This window comes from Vombatus ursinus, unplaced genomic scaffold, assembly GCF_900497805.2.
Source record: "Vombatus ursinus unplaced genomic scaffold, bare-nosed wombat genome assembly UNPS02012156.1, whole genome shotgun sequence".
Classification (NCBI taxonomy): domain Eukaryota; kingdom Metazoa; phylum Chordata; class Mammalia; order Diprotodontia; family Vombatidae; genus Vombatus; species Vombatus ursinus.
In genome coordinates this window covers 3,809,912-3,832,499 of record NW_020951934.1, presented here as the reverse complement: position 1 = coordinate 3,832,499, position 22,588 = coordinate 3,809,912, and the positions used below count along the sequence as shown (strand labels likewise).

At 42.8% G+C, this 22,588-nt stretch overlaps 1 protein-coding gene across 2 annotated transcripts in view; it reads left to right on the top strand.

The window, feature by feature from the left end:
- Positions 1-22,368, top strand: part of BACE1 (beta-secretase 1) — a 33,153-nt gene extending 10,785 nt beyond the window's left edge. Inside the window, exons 2-9 of one of the 2 annotated variants that reach the window (XM_027857494.1) lie at positions 10,897-10,985; positions 13,046-13,262; positions 13,890-14,030; positions 14,762-14,896; positions 15,849-15,950; positions 16,668-16,817; positions 17,195-17,366; positions 18,000-22,368. In XM_027857494.1, coding sequence (XP_027713295.1) covers positions 10,897-10,985; positions 13,046-13,262; positions 13,890-14,030; positions 14,762-14,896; positions 15,849-15,950; positions 16,668-16,817; positions 17,195-17,366; positions 18,000-18,241 — 1,248 coding nt within the window. In that variant the 3' untranslated portion in view covers positions 18,242-22,368. The remainder of the gene's footprint in view (positions 1-10,896; positions 10,986-13,045; positions 13,263-13,889; positions 14,031-14,761; positions 14,897-15,848; positions 15,951-16,667; positions 16,818-17,194; positions 17,367-17,999) is intronic. The other variant, XM_027857495.1, reaches the window with a different exon arrangement.
- The last annotated feature ends 220 nt before the right edge of the window (positions 22,369-22,588 follow it).

The window sequence follows — 22,588 nt, the reverse complement described above, 5'->3', positions numbered from 1 at the left end:
TGACTTTTTTGTGTCCCTAGTACTTAGCACATAGTTGGCAGTTAATAAATGTTTGTTAACTGACTAACTGACAGAAATCAGCCTGGAAAGATAGGTTGGATTGCCCAGATTACATAGGGCTCCAAGTGCCTAATAGAGGAGCCTGCACTATGTCCTAGAGACAATTGGGGAGCCATTAAAGCTTCTCCTATAGATTTCATTTTAGAGTGACATGGCCAGACCCATACTTTAGGAATATTAATTTGCAGTTGTGTGGATGATAGATTGGAGAAGGGGAGAGTCTTGAAATAAGTACACCAATGAAGAGGCTAATGCAATAGTCCAGCTGAGAAATTATGAAGACCTGAACTAAGATGATGGTCATGTGAGTAGAGCGAAGGGAACAGATGGGAAAGGTGGAGACATGTTATGGAGGCATAATCATTAAGATTTGACAACTGATTGTCTGGAAGAATAGGGGGTAAGGAAGAGTGAAAAGTCAAGGAAGATTCCAAGGTGGCAAACCTAAGTGATTGGAAGAAGCCTGGTGCCCTCAAAGAAGTTAGGAAGAGGGGAGGCTTGTAGGGAGAAGGGAAGTTCTGTTTTAAGTATGTTGATTTTAACATGCCTATGGAACATCCAGGTGTTGTTCAGCAGGTAGAACTGCTCAAAAGAGAGATGAAGACTGGATATATTGATTTGGGAGTCATCTGCACAGATGATAACTGAACCATTGGAAACTGATGGGATCACTGAGAAAGAGAGACAGAGACAGACAGATGAAGACAGAGAGAAAGAAAGAACAGAAAAGAAGAGAAAAGAATATCCAGGACAAAGCTTTGTGGTATATCCACTACTGATTCAACAAAGGAGGCTGAGAAGGAACAGTCAGAAGAAGGAGGAGAGTATAGTATCACAAAAAATCCAGGGAAGAGAGAATATGCAGGAGGAGGGGTGGGCTAACAGTGCTAAACACTGTAAAGAAGTAAATAGGGAGGGGAACTAAGAAAAGAGCATTGGATTGAAGCATCAAGAAAGTATTGGTAACCTTGAAGAAATTAGCTTCAGTCAAGTGGTATGGTCATAAGCCAGATTCCAAGGGGTTGAGCAGTGAGTGGGAGGTAAGGAATTGGAGGTAATGATGAAAGACAGCTTTTTTTAGAAAAACCTGGGCAGTGAAAGAAAACCTAAAGGAATGGCAGGGTCAAGAGAAGGATTTTTAAGGATTGGGGAGAGCTGAGTATGTTTGTCAGCATCAAGGAAGAGGCCAATGGATAGAGAAATTAAAGGTTAGAGAGACAGAAGAGATGATTAAAGACGTTAGCTCCTAAAAAGAAACAGAAGAGGTTTGGATTAAGTTGGAACTGACTGGCAAGAAGGATCATGTCATCCTCTGATGCTGGAACAAAGTAGGAAAGATGGAGGATGATGTTGAGAGGATTTGAGGTGGAGAATTGGGGATATGAGGGAGCTTGAAATGTCTGGTCTCAATTTTCTTGGGGAAAGGCTTGAAGCAGGGAGATCGGTATAAAGGTTTGTGCAATAGTCTGATTGAAAGGCGATAGAGGACATACTCAAAGGTGGTTACCGGGGGCATAGAAAGAAGTCAGATACAAAAAAAAAATGTAGAGATAGAAAAAAGCAAGATTTGGCAACTGATTGGATATCAGTGGGGGTGAGGGAGAATGAAGAATCCAGAATGACCCCAAGGTTACACACCTAGGAGAATGGAAGAGTAAAAGGATTCTGTTCCATCAGAGAGTTTGCAAATAAACAGAAACCCCAGATCTTTTTCACATATACTGTTGTCTCCTCTATTCTGTACCTATCCAGTTGATTTTTTTAAAAAGTCAATTTTACGTAAACCTCCTATCAAATTTCATCTTACTAGATTTGCCCCATTTGAGCCTGATGCTGTCCTCCATTACGTTAGACATTCCTCCCAAACTTTCAATCAACAAGCATTTATTAAAGGTTTGCTCTATGCTGGACACTGTGCTAGGTTCTGGAAACACAAATATAAAAATGAGACATTTCTTGACCACAAGGAGTTACTGGGGAATATATTCTGTTATATTCTGCTAGAATATAATACTATAATATGAAATATAATAATACTATGATATAGAATACATTCTACTGGGGAATATAATCTGTTCAGATAAGTGTGTGTATGTGTAGGTATACATGTACACAGGTTGTTCAAAGTATTAGTGCAGTTTTAAGCAATTAAATGTGTGTGTGTGTGTGTGTGCACATGCATGTCCCAGCCAAACTCTCCTATGCGCTGTTCCTCCAATGTCTGCAATGCTCTCCTTCCACAATCTCATCCAAGGCTAAAACCAAAGTGCTGCTTCCTACACGAGGTCTTTTCTGATCCTTTGAGCTGTTTGTGCTCTCCCCCACCAATATCACTCTGTATCTACTTGGTAGATATTTTGCATTTCCTCTCCTGTGTACATGTTATTCCCCCTTCCTGGCCCCCAGCAGATTACAGACTCCTTGACACAGGGACTGTTTTATTTCCATGCCCAGGCACCCAGCTTAGTGAGTTCATCGAGGACATCTAGGTGCTTTCTTACTATTTCCACTGAGTTTCAAGTCCTAATTCTGCCATTTTTGTATGGTACAAGTCAATGATATGGCAGTCAAAAAAAGTCAATGGAATCTTGGGCTGTATGTAAAGTGTATCTTAGATTATAGGAATAAAGTGGTGATAGTCCCATTGTACTGGTCTGAGCAGACCACCTGGTCAGTTTGAAAGTACTGGGTTCAATTCTAGGCAGCACAGTTTAGGCATTTATTAAGCACTTAGGAAGGACATTGATAAGCTGAAGAATTTCCAAAGTAAGGCAACCAGAAAGGACCTCTAGTTCAGAGGTGTCAAACAAATAGAAACAGATGCCTGCAGGCTGAAAATTAACTTAGAAAAACCACAAACTGACATTATTAATGTTGTATTATATTTTTATTTTGCTAAACATTTCTCTATAACATTCTAATCTGGTTGGAGCCACCCTTGACAGGGGCCTCCAGGTCGACATCTTTGCCAATAGTCCATGCTGACTAAGGACAGGTTGAAGGAGCTAACCTAACAATCAGACTCAGGTGGTACATGACAGCTGTCTTGAAGGATTTGAAAGACTGTCTTGAGGAAGAAGAATGCCTCAGCTTTAACAGAGGCACTCAAGCAGTCATTGAGTGACCACGTGTAGGACATGTGATGGTAGAAATTCTTTTAAGGGGAGGTGAATTGGACCAAATAACCACTGAAGTCTCTTTTAACTCTGAAATTCTGTGATTTTGAGACAGAGGCTCCATTCTGGGAAAGGATCATGTTTGCTTAGGTGTCAGCTGATTCAGTGAGAGAGGAAGGTACTTGGACCGGGCCCAGCAACCCTGGGCTCCGGGCTAGAGGCTGCATCCGTGCCCTCTGTTTGCCCTTAGCCAGTGTGCAAACCACCAGCCTCCAAGTTCATGTCTCAGGCAAGTAGCTCAGGTCTTAGAATTCCATTTCAAGGAAGCAAATGAGATTATCTCAAATGCCCACAGTTCCCAGGCAGCCCAGAAAGCAGAGACCATTGTCCTGAGAAAGCCCACAAAGGAGAAAAAAAACTCCAAGACAACTTGGTTTCAGAAAAAAAAAACCTGAAAAACTTTTAGGAGGATACCAAAGCAGGGAAGGGAGCAGAGGATCTGGTAATCAAGCATCAGGGTTGTCTATTCCAAACCCCTACCTCACCTCTCACTTCTCACAAATATCACCCATTTGTCCTCTCTCTCAATTCCAGTTTCTCATTTGAGCTGCTCTTTCCGGTCAGTCCTAAAAGAGACTTTTCTCCAAATAGGAGACAAGGTCACACACCAAACCAGAGTGGAAGGGTAGTAATTGAGACTTATGAGTTCTCATCTCAATTTTGGCACATGTGTAAATGTGGTTTTGTGTTCATCTTCTCCTGAGTGTTAATTTCTCCTTCTGTAAACCGAAGAATATTAACTTTCCCTGCCTCTCAGGGCTTCAGAATGTGCTAAAAGAAATCTATGGTTTGGAGTGTGGTTATATAAAGGAAGGCAATCAGCTGTTATCCATATCTCCTAAGGACAAAATAAAAAGAAAGCAAAATTGGAGTTAGACTCACAGACACTGGAAGAGGCTGCCAAGGGAGACTGCAGTGTCCCTGGAAAACTTAAGAACTGGCAAGGCTCTCTTCTCTACAGGTCAGATTCAGGGCTGTCAGGAACACAGCTCATATATGTGACATCTGGAGGTCATCCCGTCCATTTGTCCTGGAGCTATCCTTCAACCTTTTGTCCCAGAGCTATCAGTGATTTCTCATCTGCTGACTAAGAGTTCAAATCAAAATAGGTGGGACTTAGAGAGGAAGGACACCCTGAGCTTCCCAGCTCTAAGTTTGTCTCTCATCCAAGCATATATCTGTCCCTATGGGAACCTGTTAGCTCTTCCTACTCAGGAGCTGGTCTCATCTGAGAAGCCCCCTGGGATTATGTTGAGCTTGTTTGTTGGTTGGCTGGCCCTGACCTCCCCCTGACCTTGTAGTAGCAGTCCCCGGGCACCTAGAGGCAATAGCCAAAAAGGGACTCTTGGGTCTACCCAAGTCATCTAGGGACAGGTAGAACGGCAGAGGAAAACTGCTTAAGACCTTGTTTCTGTCAGATAAGAAAAGGAGAAAAGTCAGTAACAGTCTCATATATATAAAGCCAGCAACCACCCTCTACCATAGTCACAAATAGGTTGGGTTTTCTCTCCTTCCTGCCTTCCCTCCCTTGACTTACATATCATCAGGTTGCCATCTTACAACTTTTCCCTTTAAAAAACTATTCTTAATATTTATTTTAATCTAAAGAAGGGGTAAAAAGGGACAAGAAAGCATGAAGTGAGACTTAGCTAGGTTCAAAACTTCTAAGAGTAGTTCTGGTCAAAGGGAAGGAATATCAATGAATAATAAATATATAATGAATAGCACAGCTTCTAAGTACTTAAAGGAGAAATTCATTGAATTATAGGGAGAAAGAAACACACAAAAGTATACTAGTTAGGGATTGTAATGTATGTCTCTCAGACATAAACAATTTGACAAAAAGATAAACAAGAAAGAAGTTTCATATCTGAATAGAATTTCAGAAAAGTTAGATATGATAGATCAAAAGGTAGTTAGTTACTGAATGGAAATAGAGAATATTTCTTAGCTGTGCATAACATCTTTAAAAAATTAACTATGTTCTTAGGGTTCTTAAGCATTTTAAGCATTAAACAAATGCAGAAAAGCACAGACGTGAAACACATCATTTGCTGACAATAAAATAAAAATTTTGCCAACAAAAGGCCTTTGAAGAAAGAGCTCAAACATAAATGGAAACTAAATAATTTAATTCTAAAGAATTGGTGGGTCAAAGAACAAATTAGAAATAATTGGTAATTTAAACAAAGAAAATGACAACAATGAAACAACATATGAAAACTTTTGAGATCTAGCCAGAGCAATTTTAAGGGAAAATTTATATTGCTAAACATTTTCATCAACAAAAGAAAGAGAAAGAATATATTAATGAATTTGGTATGCAATTAAAAAAAAAAACTAGCAGAGCAACAACAAACTGGAAACCAAAGAAGAGATTAACAAAATCAAAAGAAAAAAAATCAATTGATAAGTTAAACCAAGGAGCTCTTTTCAAACTAATAAAATAAATTATTAGATAGCCTGATTTTAAAAGAGAATGAAGAATACCAAATTACTAATACTAAGAATGAAAAAGGAGAATCAAAACAAATGAAGAAGAAACAAAGGAAATCACTGTAAACTATTTTGTGCAATATATGTGAACAAAACTAATGACATAAATGAAATCAATAAACATTTATAAAATATAAAGTACCCAGATTAACAAAACAATAAATAGATCATTTTAACATAATATCAGAAAAAGCAAATTGAACAAACCATAAATGAAATCCCAAATTAAAAAAACAAACGAACAACTCTAGGGCCAGACGGATTTATAAGTGAATTCTTTCAAACATTCAAAAAACAATTAATTTCAATAGTACATAAACTGCTTGAAAGACTAGAAAAAAGAAGTAATCCAAATATCTTCTATGACATAAATATGGTGTCAATCTGGGAGAGACAAAGCAGAGAAAAAAAAACAACTATAGACCATTATCCCTAATAAATATTGACATGAAACCACAGAATAAGATATTAGTAAAGAGGCCATAGCAATACACAGTGTGACTAGGTTGAATTCTTAGCAAAAATGTAGGGTTGAGACAATATTAGGAAGACTACAAATATAATAGACCATATTAATAACAAAAACAATAAAAATCATATGGTTATATCAGTAAATGCAGAAAGATTTTGACAAAATACAATACCCATTTCTGTTCTTAAAATATTAAAAACCATAGGAAGAATTATACTTTTCCTTAATATGACAAATCATAGCTATCTAACACCAACAGCTAATATTATTTGTATTAGAGAGACAAAAGAAGTCTTTTCCAATAAGAACAAGAGTAAAGCAAGGATGTTCATTATCACCACTAATATTTGTTATAGTCCTAGATATACTAGCTATAGTAAGAAAACAAGAAAAAATGAAAGAATAAGCATAGACAAAGAAGAAATAAAATCATCACTTTTGCAGGTAATATAGTAGTCTACTTAAAGAACCCTAGAGATTCAACTATAAATTAATTGAAACAATAACTTTGGCCAAGTAGCAGAATATAAAATAAACGCACATATTTCACACACACAATAAGTTCCAAATGGATACATGACCTACATATAAAAGGTCAAATAATAAACAAATTAGAGAAACAAGGAAGGAAATACTGTTCACAACTATAAACATATGGATAAGGAAAGAGTTCTTGACAAAACAAGGGATAAAGATCAAAGGAGATAAAATGTACAATTTTGACATAAAATTTAAAACCTTTTTCACAAACAAAACCAATGCAACTAAAATTAGAAAGAAAATCATTAACTGGGGTCAGGGAATCTATGCAACAATTTTCTGTAATCTGAAATTCAAGATATATTGAGAACTCATTCAAAAATATAATGAGTCATTCTCTAGTAGATAAATGGTCTAAAGATATGAACAGGCAGTTCTCAAAAGAAAAGAAAAAGAAAAACTTATCAACAACCATATGGAAAAAAAAGTATTCTTAATCACTAATAATAAAAGAAATGCAAATTAAAACAATTCTAAAGTTCTATTTCACATCCTTGGTTTGTCAAAGATGACTGGAAAAAAAAAAGAAAATGGCAATTATTGGAAAGGAAATGGGAGGACAGACACATTAATGCAACATTAGTGGAACTGTGAATTCATCTAACCATGTTGGAAAAGCAATTTGGAACTATGCTCAAAACATCACTAGGTTGAGTATACCCTTTATCCCACTGACACCACTAGTAGGTATATACCCTAAAGAGATAAAAGAGGGAAGGACTTATATGTACAAATATATCCATACAGCACTTTTTATTATAGAAACAAAAACTTAGAAACAAAGGGGATGCCCATCCACTGGAGAATGGAAGAACAAATTTTGACATATAAATGCAATGGAATATTATTACGCTGTAAGAAATAATGAAAGGAATGGATTAAGAGAAAATTGGGACAAATTATATAAACTGATGTAACAAAATGAGGAGAACAATTTATACAATGACTATACAATTATAAAGAAAAGCACATTTGAAAGACTTAGGAACTATGATCAATGCAATGGCCAACCATGACTAAAGGAATGATGCTTCCCACCTCTAGACAAAGAAGTGATGGACGAGAGATATAAAATGAGACATACATTTTCAGATTTGACCATTGTGTGTCTTTGTTTTGTCTGACTATGCTAAGGTTTTACAAGGGAGGGTTGGGTTTTTTTGGAGGGTGGGAAATAGGGAGAAGCAGTTTGTGATGCCCCCCTAAAATGAAAAGTATCAATGAAGCATTTAAATAAAATACACCCCAAAAAATAGGAGGCCATGAAGATGGGCAATATCCCTGCACCTCTGTCTACTTCCCATATTCCCATAAGGCCTATGTTCTAAGGTTTAAGGTCTCTCCCTGGAGTTTCTCTCCACCCCCACTCAACTGAATTTGTCTTTAAAAGTGTATTTGTAGCTTTTTATGCTATTTGTTCCATTGGCTAAAATTTCTATTTACAGCATACGGATTGGGCAAGGGCCTTGCTATAGAAGTTGCTGAAATGGAAAAAAGTTGACTCCTTTTTCTGGGTTGGGACCTCCCCTACTCAAAGAAATCAGACATTTGTACATTTCCAGTGCTTAGCACTGTGCCTGACACATAGTAGGTGCTTAATGAGTGCCTGCTGACTTGATTTAAGGTAGGCAATAGCTACAGCCTAACCTCATAGAGAGGTTTGCCCAAAATGCTTTAGGAAGATTGCCAATGTTGTTCTCTGTATCTGTACCCTGAGGAGGCGGAACTTATGTCAAGTGGGGAATAGGGCTGGAACTGGGACAGGACTAGGGGCCATGCTTGTCTGGGGAGGTATAGCTTGCAGAAGAGACCTGCAGGGAGAGGATTCAGGTAACAGAGTGTGTTAAGAGGCTGGAGATGGAGCAAAGGATCCTAGGCAACCTTCCCCCACACAGTGAGAAAACAAGTAGAGCTAATATGCTAACATTTTGTACTACCCAGGTCCCAGTAATAGTTAAAGGGCATGTATAAATATAACAGAGGTGAGGGTTGGAGGAGGGAATAGGACTTCTATTTGGAGACTGGACACCCTTAACTGGGACAGTGCTCCCATGTGATTAAGCCACTGGAATCCCCATTACGTCACCCTGCAAGAACAATGTATAAGGGCAGGACAAGGCGAAACAGAAAGTGGGCAAGACTGCTTCCATGGAGCAGGCTCAGCACATTTCCAATATTGCAGGACAGGAGGCAGACCTTCCAAGGTCTCTTCTTCAAAACTGAAAGTCTCCCCACAAGTCACAGGGACACTCAGTATCCATAGTTGGTTCTTTCCTGCTAGAGTTTAAGAGAGAATAGGGGTATCTATGCCTAGAAAAGTCAAGATGCTAAAGAGGGATCCCACTCATCAGGAGGTGTGGGGATGCTGTGGAGGAAAGAAAACACTTTAATTATTAACCTGGTTAACTTCAAGGGAGAGCAATCTAAACTGCTGAGTCTCCCCTGATTCTATTGATTTTCTCTGAAAGTTATAAATGACTCAGGAGCTGGTGGCTGCCCCGATATAGGAGAGAGAGGCTGGAAGTTAGAGCATTCAGGAGAAGAAACAGCGGGAAAGTGACAGAAATAAGGAAAATGGAGGGGAAGAAGTAGGAGAGATAGTAGTAGGGTCAGAGAGACAGGGAAGATGATAGAAAGGGGGTATTGTGGGAGATATGAGGAAGAGGAAGTAGGGGAGAGGGACCAGGAATAGAGGACAGAGGAGATGACGGACATGTAAGACATGAGAGGAACAGATCTGTCTTTTCTCAGCTAGACTGTAATTTTCTCCAGAAGCAGTAACTTTTCGTGTGCGAGCTCACCCAAACACCCAGCATAGCATCCTGCTCAGACTAGGTTCTCAGCAAACACTTAACAGTCTCCAGAAGGAAGAGAGGTCACCAGGCAAAGAAAAAAGATGGAGAAGAACTGGGGACAGGAGAGATGGGAGAAAGTGGTGGGGATGGAACAGAGGAATGAAGGCTTAGTGGGGACAAGATAGCCGTCTTCAAGCATTTGAAAGACTGTCACATGGAAGGGGGATTAAATTTGTTCTGCTTGGTCCCAAGGAGTCCAACAAATCCCAACAGATGGGATTTATGAGATGGCAAAATTAGGGTTCATCAAAATGAAAATTCCCTAACAATCAGACCTACCCAAAAGAACGGACTATGTCTCAAGGGAGTAGTTTTCCCTTCCCTAGAGGTCTTTGAAGTCAGAAGTTGGAGAACCTTTTGTAAGCTATATTGTAAAGCTTTTTTCTTGAGATAGGGGTTTAGACTAGATAACCTTTTTCCTACTCAGATTCTCTGATTCTGTGATTAGAGTTCAAGTTTGCAAGGGGCTTTATGTTCTGGGAAGCCCCTGGGAAAGGCATCTGCCCCTTTACCCAGCTAGGAGCTGTGCAAAGGGAGTGAGGAGCCCAGAATGACAGATTTTCATGAGGCTAGCTACTGTGTGATTCTCTGGCAACTGAAGTAGAGGGGTCAGGGTCACTGTTGGGTTTGAAGCTGATGAGTATCACCCCAGGAAATCACATACCAACCCAGGCACATATGCACACACACGTCGATTCATGCAGATCAGCTTCAGTCCCCACCTCAACAGCTTTGCCAGCTCAGTGAAGTCCCTAAAATAGCTATACTCTATGGGGGGGGGGGGGGGGGGGGGGGGGCTGGGTGAGATGACCAGGCTGCCTGCTGAGTGTGCTTCTTCCTGGGACAACCAGAAAAAAAAAGAGGAAAAATAAAATTCAGTGGATAAAGACAGAATCAGAGGCAGAATTAGATACCATGAGGTCAAATGAAGTAGTAGTGTGAGTGGGTTGGATCAAATGATCTCTTAGGTCCCTTTACAATTCTTACATTCTGTGCTTTGAAAGAGATATAGGCACAAGAAGAGGAGAAAGGGAGTAAATACAAGAGGGCTCCTGAGACACCTACTGCTGTTTACCCTTTACTTTACTGATGACCGTTCTGAGAGGGTCCTAAGTCTCTCGAGGTTCTTGCTGGGCATGACCTGACATCTTCATTGCCATCCATTAAAAAAGAAGAGGATGTGACTGGGAGGTAGGGGAAGATATTGCTGGGGCACCGTGAGTTTCTTGTCCTCTAATAACCTCTCTCTCTCTCTCTCTCTCTCTCTCTCTCTCTCTCTCTCTCTCTTCTTCTACAGCTCAACATCCTAGTGGACACAGGCAGCAGTAACTTCGCAGTAGGAGCTGCCCCTCACCCTTTCTTACATCGATACTACCGGAGACAGCTGTGAGTACGGGGGGGGGCGGGGGGGGGGAATGGAGGAGGGACATCCCACTCCACCTCCAGTCCCATCCTAGAAATCCATCTCTCTCGGTGATGGGGGAACCAACATCCCTTAATTCTCTAATGAAGAGAGGCGGGCAGGGACTAGTGACAGAGGGTGAGGAGCAAGACTCAGAGAGCATATTCTAAGGAGACAGAGGCTGAGGATGAGAGATTAGCAGGGCAAGCAAAGCCACAGAGGTACTCATTCACTGAGAAGTGAGCAGTCATAGCTGGTTGCTTTCGCACAAAGTCACCCTGTTGTCCACAAGGAAGTAATAAGGGTCATCGTTGTGTGTGTGTGTGTACATGTGTGCGTGAGGGTGTGTGTGTGTGTGTGTGTGCGCGCGCGTGCGAGGGTGTGCCTTATCCCTCAGTCCACTGGTAGCTCTCAGTTGCCACAGCCGCACTAGCCACCAGCAGACGGGCTAAAATGACTCCCATGATGTCTCCTTCCCATGGGGTCAGGGGAACCCTAACACCTGCACTGCTTGTTTCAAATAAGTAAGAAAAAGTACCTTTCATGAGCCCCTAACCCAGGTGAAAGTCAGGAAATTCAGAGTAGAGATGCCCATTAACTTCCCCATGAGAAATCGCCCTCCCTTTGCAGACACAGAGAGAGCTCACCTAGATGGGGGGTCGGCAGTTTTGCAGGACAAAGGGCCAAAATAGGGCTCAGAGGAAGAGATAATGAACTGAGCTGAGAAGCCTACTTAGAATGGGAAGGAAGAAAAACTATGGTTGGAAGAAATCACTGACACAGGTGTGGAAAGAGAATCATGGGGTTCACTAGTGAATGTATGGATTAGAAAAGGGCTGATACATGCAGTTAAGAGGCAGAATGAGAGGAAGAGGAGAAGAGACAAGAATGCTTCTGAAACATCTTCTTTCTGGGGCCATACAGGCACTTCAGAGCATATGTGAACCCCACACTCCCCTCCTAAGTCTTTCTCTCTTCCCACCTCCCTAAGCATCTGACAGACAGGGAAGCATGGTCACGGTCAATGAAAAGTAATCATTTCCTTCTCTGACCCTCCTCCCTAGTAGCTCAAGCCCTGGTTGTGCCATTATGTTAAGTGTAAGATCTCACAAGTATTTGAACCCATGGATGTGAGTAAATGGGTGGGAAATATTCAAGTAGGCAAAGTAGTTACACACAGGTAGGGTACTGTATATTAGTAGTGTGTTACATGCACCTGTGTGAAATCTTGGAGCTTGCACAAATCTTAGTCCTCTCTGTAATCTGCTCTGAGGGTTCCCTGCCATTTCTTCCTGGCACACTCTTTGTCACCCGGTTGGCACCACCAGGTCCCAATGCAGCAAGGGAGTCAATGAGTCCTTTTCTCTGGGAGCTCAGCCAAGTTGAGAGAGGAAGAGATGCCCCTGGCTGCCCTTCTGGCACCAGGCACAAAGCACAATGCCCAGACTTGTTTCCCACAGGACCTTGGCCCAAGATGTAGGGAAATGAGCTGATGGGGCATTTGCTGAAGGAGCTCCAGCCCCATTTCCCTTTGTAAAATTGTATGATACCCTTAACCTCTGTGTTGTAAGGACAAAAATGAGTTGTCTAATGGCTTTAGGCCCACTCTATTAACATCTAGATATGAAGACGATTCTAGGAGGAAGAGCCCAGAGTCCCAACTCAGATAGGAACGGGCTTCCCACTAAAAAGGTAATGGGACATTGGCAGGCATGCTTGTTACTATGGTGGACCCCAAGTTAGAGATTCTGTTAACACCTAGTACGTGTTATCAAAAGTGACTTCCAGGGGCAGCTAGGTGTCGCAGTGGATAGAGCACTGGCCCTGAAGTCAGGAGGACCTGAGTTCAAATCTGGCCTCAGACCAAACACTTGACAATTACTAGCTGTGTGACCGTAGGCAAGTCACTTAACCCCAATTGCCTAAAAATAAAATAAAATAAAATAAAATAAATAAAAAATAAATAAATAAAAAATAAAAATAAAAAAGTGATTTCCTCATCCCCAAAACACATACACCTATAACACCTATCCTCTCTTCACAGATCCAGCACCTATCGAGACTTACGGAAGGGTGTATATGTGCCCTATACCCAAGGCAAGTGGGAGGGTGAGCTGGGCACTGACCTAGTAAGCATCCCTCATGGCCCAAATGTCACCGTACGTGCCAACATTGCTGCCATCACTGAGTCTGACAAGTTCTTCATCAATGGCTCTAACTGGGAAGGCATCCTGGGACTGGCCTATGCTGAGATTGCCAGGGTGAGGAAGCTGAGGGCTGGTGCTGAACACTGCCTGGAGAGGAAGGTTTATGGGGATGGAAGGGTAAAGGAACTGCCTGAGGGAGGAATTATAGCAAGTGGGAATGAACGTGAACTGAAGCAGGAACATCTGAGATTAAATATAGGGAAGTTATGAAAGTGAGACACTAAAAAGAGTTTTCTTCAGAGATTTTGAAGAACATATGAGTGGTGGGGTGATAAATGCATTTGGTAATGAAAATGATGTAAAAACAAAAGATACTAAGCTTTTGTTTAAAAAAATGGGTGAGATTTCCACGTATCTGCAAGATGTCAGGCATGCATGAGGGGATTGAAAGGATGACCCTACATCAAAGATCCCATAAGAGCTCTTACCTCATCAACACCTCTCTGTTTGCATAGGCATTGCCCCTCAGCATCAGTCAATCTGCCATCACCTTCTAAAAGTACCTTTCTACCCCAAGGCTAACTATCTCCAAGATGACCCTTTGAAGGGGACTTCCAAAGTTCTCCACCCCACCCCAGGGTAACTGTTTTTGCTCTGGCATGGAAACAGGATTCTTTCCCCTTGTTTCCTTGTCTCAGTGACTCTGCCGCAGGATTCATTCTCTACTTATCTCCTTAACAGCCCGATGACAGCCTGGAGCCCTTCTTTGACTCTCTGGTGAAGCAGACCCAAGTACCCAACCTCTTCTCCCTACAGCTGTGTGGCACGGGCTTCCCAAGCCTCAACCAGTCTGAGGCAATGGCCTCAGTTGGTGGGAGCATGGTAAGTGGGTTCAGGGGTAGACACTAACAGGGCAGATGGGCAGATATCAGCTGGCATCTCCTCCCTCCGGGGCTAGGCCAGAGGCAATTCAGGGGCTGGTGACCCTTTATTTTTCTCAATGTTGGTCAGATCCTTTGCTGGGCAAGTCTTGGGTTCTACCTCCAAAAAGATTCATGAGAAACTTGCAATGGGGTCAGATGAGAGACAAAAAATGATTAAATAATTGAAAAAAACAATCAGAAAAGGCTAAAGGAACTAACATGACTTAGTCCAAAGAAGAGGTAGGTTTTCATACCTTCACCAGGAAAATAGTGAATGGTTCTCCATCCCCACCAAAATGAGGCAATAGACAAACTGCAACAAAAGCAAGTTGGGTAAGATTTAAATAACTTCCTAACAAAAAGAGTTATATGAAAGTGGAATGGGTGACTGGGAAAGATGTAGCATCTCCTCTGTTGAATAAAATTTTTAAAGGAGAAATTCCCAACCTGTCTGGGCTGAATTAAGGGCAGTCATGCCTACAGGAAAAGGGATAAAAATCATGATCTTTAATGGGCTTTGCCATCCAAAGAGACATCTAACCTGTGTTGTTGTTGTTGTTGTTACATCATTACATCCAATAGCTAACATACTCATGCCCCCAGGTTCCTAAAGCCCTGTGTGCCTAGTTCCCTAACATACACACCCAGCAGATTGGGGCATGACACAAGCCTGGCCCTATCTCTCTCCAGATCATTGGGGGCATTGACCACTCCCTATATGTGGGCAGTCTGTGGTATACACCTATCCGACGAGAATGGTACTATGAAGTTGTCATTGTTCGGGTGGAGATCAATGGGCAGGACCTGAAAATGGACTGTAAGGAGGTAAGAGTACCAGGAACACTGGGAGTGAGAAGGCACATCTTGAGTGCTGGGGAGCAGGAGTGGGATGATAGGCCAAGCACAGGCTTCAGGAAGAACTGGGGAAGGGAGCTGTGTCTCAATCAATAACACAGCAGGGACAGCAGGACCTCCATCTGTAAGGGCAGAGGCTGGGAAGAGTATTCACAGAAAAACCACATTTGTGGTATAGTGGAAAGAACATTTGCACTAGGAAGGAAGAAACCCACGTTCTAGTCCCAACTCTGCCACTAATTCAGCTATGTATACTTAAGAAAGCCAATTAACTTCTCTGGGTCTCAATATCCTCATCTGTCAAATGGACATAATATAATCCCTACTCAATCTACCCTTCAAGGTTGAAAAAGATAATAGCTACAAAAGCATTTTGAAAAATTAAAAAGCACCATACAAATGTGAGTTAGAATTAGACCATTTTGGCTCTATGGCAATAGAGCCAAATCCTGTTTTGGACCTATGATTATGATGATTTCAGAGCTGTTTGAATGGAATGGAAAAGCATTTATTAAGCTCTTACTATATGCCAAGAACCATACTAAATGCTAGAAATACAAACAGAAAAGCAAGATAGTCTCTGCTCTCAAAAGAGCTCACATTCTAATTGGAAGAGACAACACATATAGGAAAGTTTAGCTATAGGGTGCATGGAAAGGTCTAGTAGTCCTTAGAGCACAGGAGCAAGGCCAATTGTAAGGTCCACAGGTCTTTGGGCTGCACTATTGGGAAGTGGTGATCCTGGTGGTCAGTGAGTAGATGGAGTTCTAGCTGGGGCAACTGAAGGACAAAGGAATGCTGTGCCAGTCCACACCCATGACCTCTTGGACTAACTGGTGACCAGTATAGTTCTTACCAGCACACTGCCTCCACCTGGCACCCAAAGACATTTGGCTGCATGAACATCTTTTCTCCTCTCTAGTACAACTACGACAAGAGTATTGTGGACAGTGGCACCACCAACCTGAGACTGCCCAAGAAAGTGTTTGAAGCTGCAGTCAAGTCCATCAAGACAGCCTCCTCGGTCAGTGAAATTAAGGGACATGTCTACAGGTGTAGGCCTTGGAGGGAGTTCGGGGGAAAGGAGGCACAAAAAAATCAAATTAGAACAATATCTGTACAGAACGCTGCAACGTAAGCGCTGCGGCTCTCGGGACCAGCACCTGAGCTCTCTCTGGACGTTGGTCTTTCCCCATCTTTCTCAGCTATCATCTGCCCTGTCTTTCACTTCAAGTTGTGCCCTTCCCCCACCCATACCAAGAATTATAGGACAGCTGATGGCCTTCAGAGGCCATCTAGTTCTGATCATATATTAAGCTTGAATCTCTTCTACGGTATCCCCAGCAAGTAGCGGCTCAACCTCTATTTGAAGACCGCCAGGCAATCCATTCCGATGCAATTCTATATGCCCATAACTTCTATTCATTGGTTCTAACTCTGTCATCCAGAGCCAAGCAAAACAAATGACGAGTCTTCAAATAGCTGAAGGTAGCTCTTGTTCCATCATCCCACCCTGTCTCCTCTTTACTTCTTTCAACTGATTCTAGGACATTTCTAGGAAATTCATCACCTAGTTACTCTCCACCATATGTAACTCAGTTTCTCCCTTCTCCAGTCCAGTTTTCCATCAGGGCTGAACAAGTGGGGCCTTTGCAGTGCCAAAAAATGAGCAGAAGGTGTAATAGAGGCCACTTTGTTATAACTAGTCCCTCCGACTTCTATTTCTTCTTCGCTGAGACAGACAGAAAAATTCCCAGATGGCTTCTGGCTAGGGGAGCAGCTGGTGTGCTGGCAAGCTGGCACTACCCCCTGGAACATCTTTCCAGTCATCTCACTCTACCTAATGGGTGAAGTCACTAATCAGTCCTTCCGAATCACCATTCTGCCACAGGTACGTCTCTTCCTCAACCAAACGGGACTCAAGAAAAGGAAGGTAAAGAATGTGGGTTGGGAGGGATAGAAGGCAGACACTGGGCATGGTTGAATGGGGACAAAACAAATATGGAAAAGAACCACTGCATTAACCTCTCTGGAAAAATGGGTCTCAAAACAGGCAGGATATTTAATCTTTGAGTCTGTTCTCTCATTCCAAATGCCCTTTCTCACAGGAATGCTATAAGAATGAAATGAGATAAAAGCAAAACACATTTCAAAATGAATTATTATTATTATTATTGGGATGATCTGTAAGTACACCTCAGGACCAGAGAAAAGGTAGGGTGAAAGTTTGAGTGAGATGTCCCTCACCCTATGATCATCTACCCCCAGCAATACCTAAGGCCAGTGGAGGACGTTGCCACGTCTCAAGATGACTGCTACAAGTTTGCCATTTCACAGTCATCCACAGGCACTGTCATGGGAGCTGTGATCATGGAAGGCTTCTACGTTGTCTTTGACCGAGCCCACAAACGAATTGGCTTTGCTGTCAGTGCCTGCCACGGTGAGAGCATAGGCTTTGGGAAGCCAGAGGGTCTGTATTTATTCTGGTTGGATAGTTAGGCTATCTGGGCCTGTACCAACTTGGTGAGGAGTTGCCTATCCCTCAAAGTAAACACACTGAGCAAGAGTTGTCAATACCTATCTAGCTTCTTGACCCTACAACTCAAGCATAGTGACCCCTGCTGAAAGCCCAAGAGACCAGAGGCCACCCAGAAACAATTCCAGTGTCCTAGAAAGATGAACACACACAGTAGATGGACAATGTACTACTTGGTGATACTTAGTTTACAAAGATGAATGTGAGCACCATCACTTAGGAAAGGTAGGCCAGGCAACAAGACTGTGCAGCTAGCCCTGGGAGGTGTGGGTGTGTGGCTAGCATTATGTGACCCTAAAAGAAACGAAGACTCTTGAGGCTTGCAGAACACTCCTTCTGTCTGGCTTATTGTAAACATGCTCCTCCTCACCTAGGACAGGTTATCTTTTAAAAATCTCCCAAAAAAAGGGAGCTTTGACAGCCTGCATTTTCTAGGGTCTCCCAGTTTTGGAAAGTTTTTTTGATGTCTAACCCAAACTACCTTCAGGCACAAGACCTGTGCCGGTTCACATGCCACCTTCCTCCACCCTTCCACAGTGCACGATGAGTTCCGGACAGCAGCAGTGGAAGGTCCCTTTGTTATCGCAGACATGGAGGACTGTGGCTACAACATTCCACAGACAGATGAGTCGACCCTCATGACCATAGCCTACGTCATGGCTGCCATCTGTGCTCTCTTCATGCTTCCACTCTGCCTCATGGTGTGCCAGTGGCGCTGCCTCCGCTGCCTGCGCCGTCAGCAGGATGACTTTGCTGATGACATCTCTCTGCTCAAGTGAGGGGCCCTCCAGGCCTCACAGGCCCTCTATGGCTGTCTACTCTGGCCACAGGCAGGAGACATGGAGATAGAACATGTGACCAGAGCACCTCAGGACCCTTACCCACCAGCCTGCCTATCTTGACAGGGAGAGAACCAGAAGATACTGGCCAGGTGCGTCCCACAGGGATAATGTCTTTAGAAGGGGGAAGAGGAAAGAAGGAAGCTCTCCAATGGCAGGAAACCCTTTGGTCACTTCAAACCTCAGCTAGGAAACTTTCTGCTGCTTGAAACTTCATCCCTAAAAATTTCACCACCTCACCTACTTCTCCTCAACCCAAATACTTCTTTCCCTTATTCCCAGAATTGGTACCATACCCAGCCTTTGCCCTGCTGGTGTCCTGGGATTAGACGTGGCCTGCTCTGGTTCTCCTCTTCAGCAGGGGCTAATGTACAATAGCCCCTTATTTTTGTGTAGAACCTACATAAAAAACCCTAATTTGACTACAGGGGTGAATTTTTTAAAATCTGTGAATAGACTGGGGTATTTAAGTGATTTTTATTGGGGGTGGGGGGAAGAGAAGACAGGCAATGGTAAGAAGGGCAGATTGAGAGGGAAAGGAGAAGTTAAAGAAAAACAGTAAATGGGGAAGACAGTCCCAGTTTTAGGCCTTGCCATAGACACAGGACACCATCTCATATATCTCAAGCAGGAAGACCCCGATTTGGTAAGGCAATCCAGTTGTCACAAATGAACCAGACTGGCCCCTACATTATGGCCACTGATACTCCCTTTCCTATTCCTCCTAATTGACTTCAAGGTAAACTCAGAAGAAATTTTTGCAAAAGTTGACCAGAGTCCTCAACATTTGCCTTCAGGAAAGAGCAACTAGATTGCAAATCAAATTTCTCCCCTCAAGGTCCACTTGGCAAATTACCTTTTCCACTGCCTGGACTCTCTGTTCTCAGAGCACTGCTAAGACTCCCTAGCCACCTCCCTTTATTTCATGCCCACAGAGAGAATAAATGGAATAAGGCAGAGCTTAGCTGTATTTCTTGAGCTACCTACTCAGAGGATCTCATCTCTTTCCCTTCCTTCCCACCCCTTTACTGAGACACCAAACTCCCAAGGTCCTCTAGGACTCTGCAAGTTATGGAGTTAAGTGAACCGATGGGAGATTTTCCCCTTAGTCTTTGAAAAGAGAATCCAGGACTTTCAACAAGTATGGAGTTGGGACCTTGGACTTTGGCTTCAATCTCCCTAGTGTTCAGCTATAAACAGGGATCAGGCATCTGTTCCCTGACTATCCCAGACCCCCGTCATATTCAGGTGGATGAAGCAACTTCCAGTGCGCTGGCAGAGTACTGATAGCTCCCAAAACTCAGTGCTCTCTGGTCCTGTTGCTATCTAGTACCAAAGCTGCCCAGAGAGAGGATAGCAGCTTCTTTCTCACAACTTCCTCATTTCATTATAGGCTTTCTTCCCTCACTGAGCGCCATTCTTTCCCCTGGCTCCTTGGCTCCCCTGTCCATGTGTTATATTGCCACCTAGAGCTAGGCACAGGGAGAACAAGTTCATCTTCCCACAGCACAGAGGACCTGCTGTACTGTTAGCAGGAGGTGAGAAGGAAACACAAGTAATCTCAACTCCACCTCAGACCCCTCAAAGGAAGCCGCCTTCTCTGCACCACTTTTTTCTAGTCTAGCCCAACCAGTCTAGATGGGGGTTGCCTGGCCTCCTTTTCTGGGGGGGGGGGGGAGAAGGATGAGGGGAGAAGAGGATAAAACCCAAGGTGCAGTTTCTGGAGTTTCCTGTCTCAGCCTGGCTACTCTGTGGACCACAGCCCCAGAGAGCTCCCCACAAGCCATAAGCAAGTAACAATGAGAATAATGAACCACAGATTCTCATTTCTCCACCCACACTTGCGGTCCCTTTGCTTTCACTGCACCTGGTGCTGCTCTGGCTGATGGGGATTACCACCCAGAACTGACGGGAAGATCTCAAAATACTGCTTCCTCCTAGCTTGAGACTTTATTTGGGTGTGTAAATAAACCTTTGGGACTGCTAGGGTATAATGAAAAGGCCAAGTTCTGCTTTATAATACCTACCCAAGGCTAAGGAAAACTGGTTTTTTCCTAGCTTTTTCCAGGGCATAAAACCAACAACTTTGGTTAGTTGGTCTAGCAGCCCTACTATTATTTTTTTAAAGAGAAAAATGGTTGTACTTAATTCTTCTTTTTACAATTCCCTCCTCCAAGTTGCCCTACCAACCTTGAACTTTTAAATGTAAAGAAAATCCCTCTCAGTGTCTGCTTCTTGCTTGTAAGATATGTATGTATATATCTATTTTTTAATTCTACCCTCAAAAGCCACTGTCCCATTTCCAATCCTCCTCATTTGGCCTACTCGGATTTCACATTTGTAGGCCAGTAGGCAAGAGGATAGATGGAACTTGGGTGTTGCTTTACAATGGTTCTTAAGACAAAAGGGAAAGAACTGAGCAACACTGGGGTCCTACTTCCCATACCCAACCTCTCCAGAAGCACTTGTCATCTTGCTATAGGTTAGGTTATCCAAGGGCTTTTGCTAGGGGAGAGGGGTGTTAGCCCCTCTACTCTATCCCACACACTTTATTCTCTCCACTCCTATGGCTCTAAAGGCTTTCTGGAGGTAACTAGAAGTTATTGTTCTTATCCAAGTTAGTTTCCTAGCCTTTTATAAAAACACTGAGATGCATCAAAGGTGGCCCAGAAACTATGAAGCTCAGGGGAGGCAGAAAGGTCATAAACAAAGAGAATCACGAAATGAAGAGAACTAAGAATTGACCTCCAATTCTACATACCAACCACATTTTCTGCCTCAGACAAAGCAGTCAGAGTAAAAGCCAGTTGTTATGAGGGTAGACATCATTCACAAAAGGCAAAAACATTAACCAGAGAAATCTGCAGGAGGTAATAATGGAGGACATGAGCCCTGTGAGCTGCAGCAGCCTCCTCACCTCTGTTCCAGTTCAGCAGCAGACCATTTGAAAAATGACAAAGGTGACTCATCCAGGCCATTTCCTTGACCTGATGGCCAGACACTGAATGTTGGTATGAGAGACAAGGAAAGGGAAAAGAGAGAAAGGACACCTGGGTGAACAGATGGGAAGGGAAGTAAGGAAGACAGCAAACAGTAAAAATGGGAAAAATGCAGATGGATCTGGAGGAAAAGTCTTCTGCCACCCCCATCTAATCAGTAGAGAGTGATTACTACAAGGCTCCAGCAAAATAAAACACAGCCTGCTCATACTGACCCAAAGGTTACTGATAATAATACAACAGGGTTCTTTCATACAGGACTAGATACTTGAGTCAGTGTTTGGTTTTCACCTGGATGAATCCCATTAGGGAAAGATCTCGCTTTAAGTCCTGTTGGAATGGGGACTCAATGGCTTAGGGTAAGATTCAGAGATTTAACGGAGGTATGATTTTTCTCAGGATGGAATTAAAAAAAAACCAGAAGAGACCAAAGGGCAAGGTGTAGTACTGGCCAGCACATGGATGACTAACTGTAAAATGCAACATGGAATCTAAAATCCATGACATAGTTTGGTTTCTGGTGGCCTCCCCTCCTCATCCTACTCTGGTCTCCATTTTCCCCAATTACAGAGAAGATATGCCCCCAGTAGCACTCTTGTTTCAAAGATTATAAAAACTACCCAAGATAATTCTGTAGGTGAATTTGCACAGAGATCTCCTCACCCCAGTGCCTGCTCAGAGCTCACCCAAGGACACCAAACAACTTGGTTGTGAACCGACTGCCTTAACCTTAAGGGGGGGAGGGGGGAGGGCTATAAATCTATAGACTGGGAGACCAGAAGCAAAGGAGAAGGTGAGGACTTTACAAGGTTGGTCTGTCAGAGATAGGGCACAGCATAAGTCAATGGGGGAAAGGCGTAGGAGAAACCTATAGGTTGTCCCAACCTCTGCACAGACACCTGTATCCAGGAAGTAGGGTGGCAAGGGGAATAGGGGAATTTGATTGATATTGTTATCCTCAGACTGTGAATTCAATTCTGCTGATGTAAACTGCAATACTCTGTAAACCTAATGTCTACATAAAAATAATGATTGTTAACACAGTAAATTATTCAATCTAAAGTCAAACTATCTTGCATTACATTTCTTTCTCTATCAAGTCTCATTTTGTCTAGGATGACGCAGAAATGTCTTGAGGTTTCCAGTGAGTTAGGCATCTGGTTAGACAGCCAAGCAAACACCAGGATTCAATCCTATAAGAAGGAATGAGACTGAAGGAAATGGAGCTGCAGGCTGAGCCAAATCAAAGCAAGGTGGTCAGACAGCAAGAGCAGCTTCCTAGGCGGCG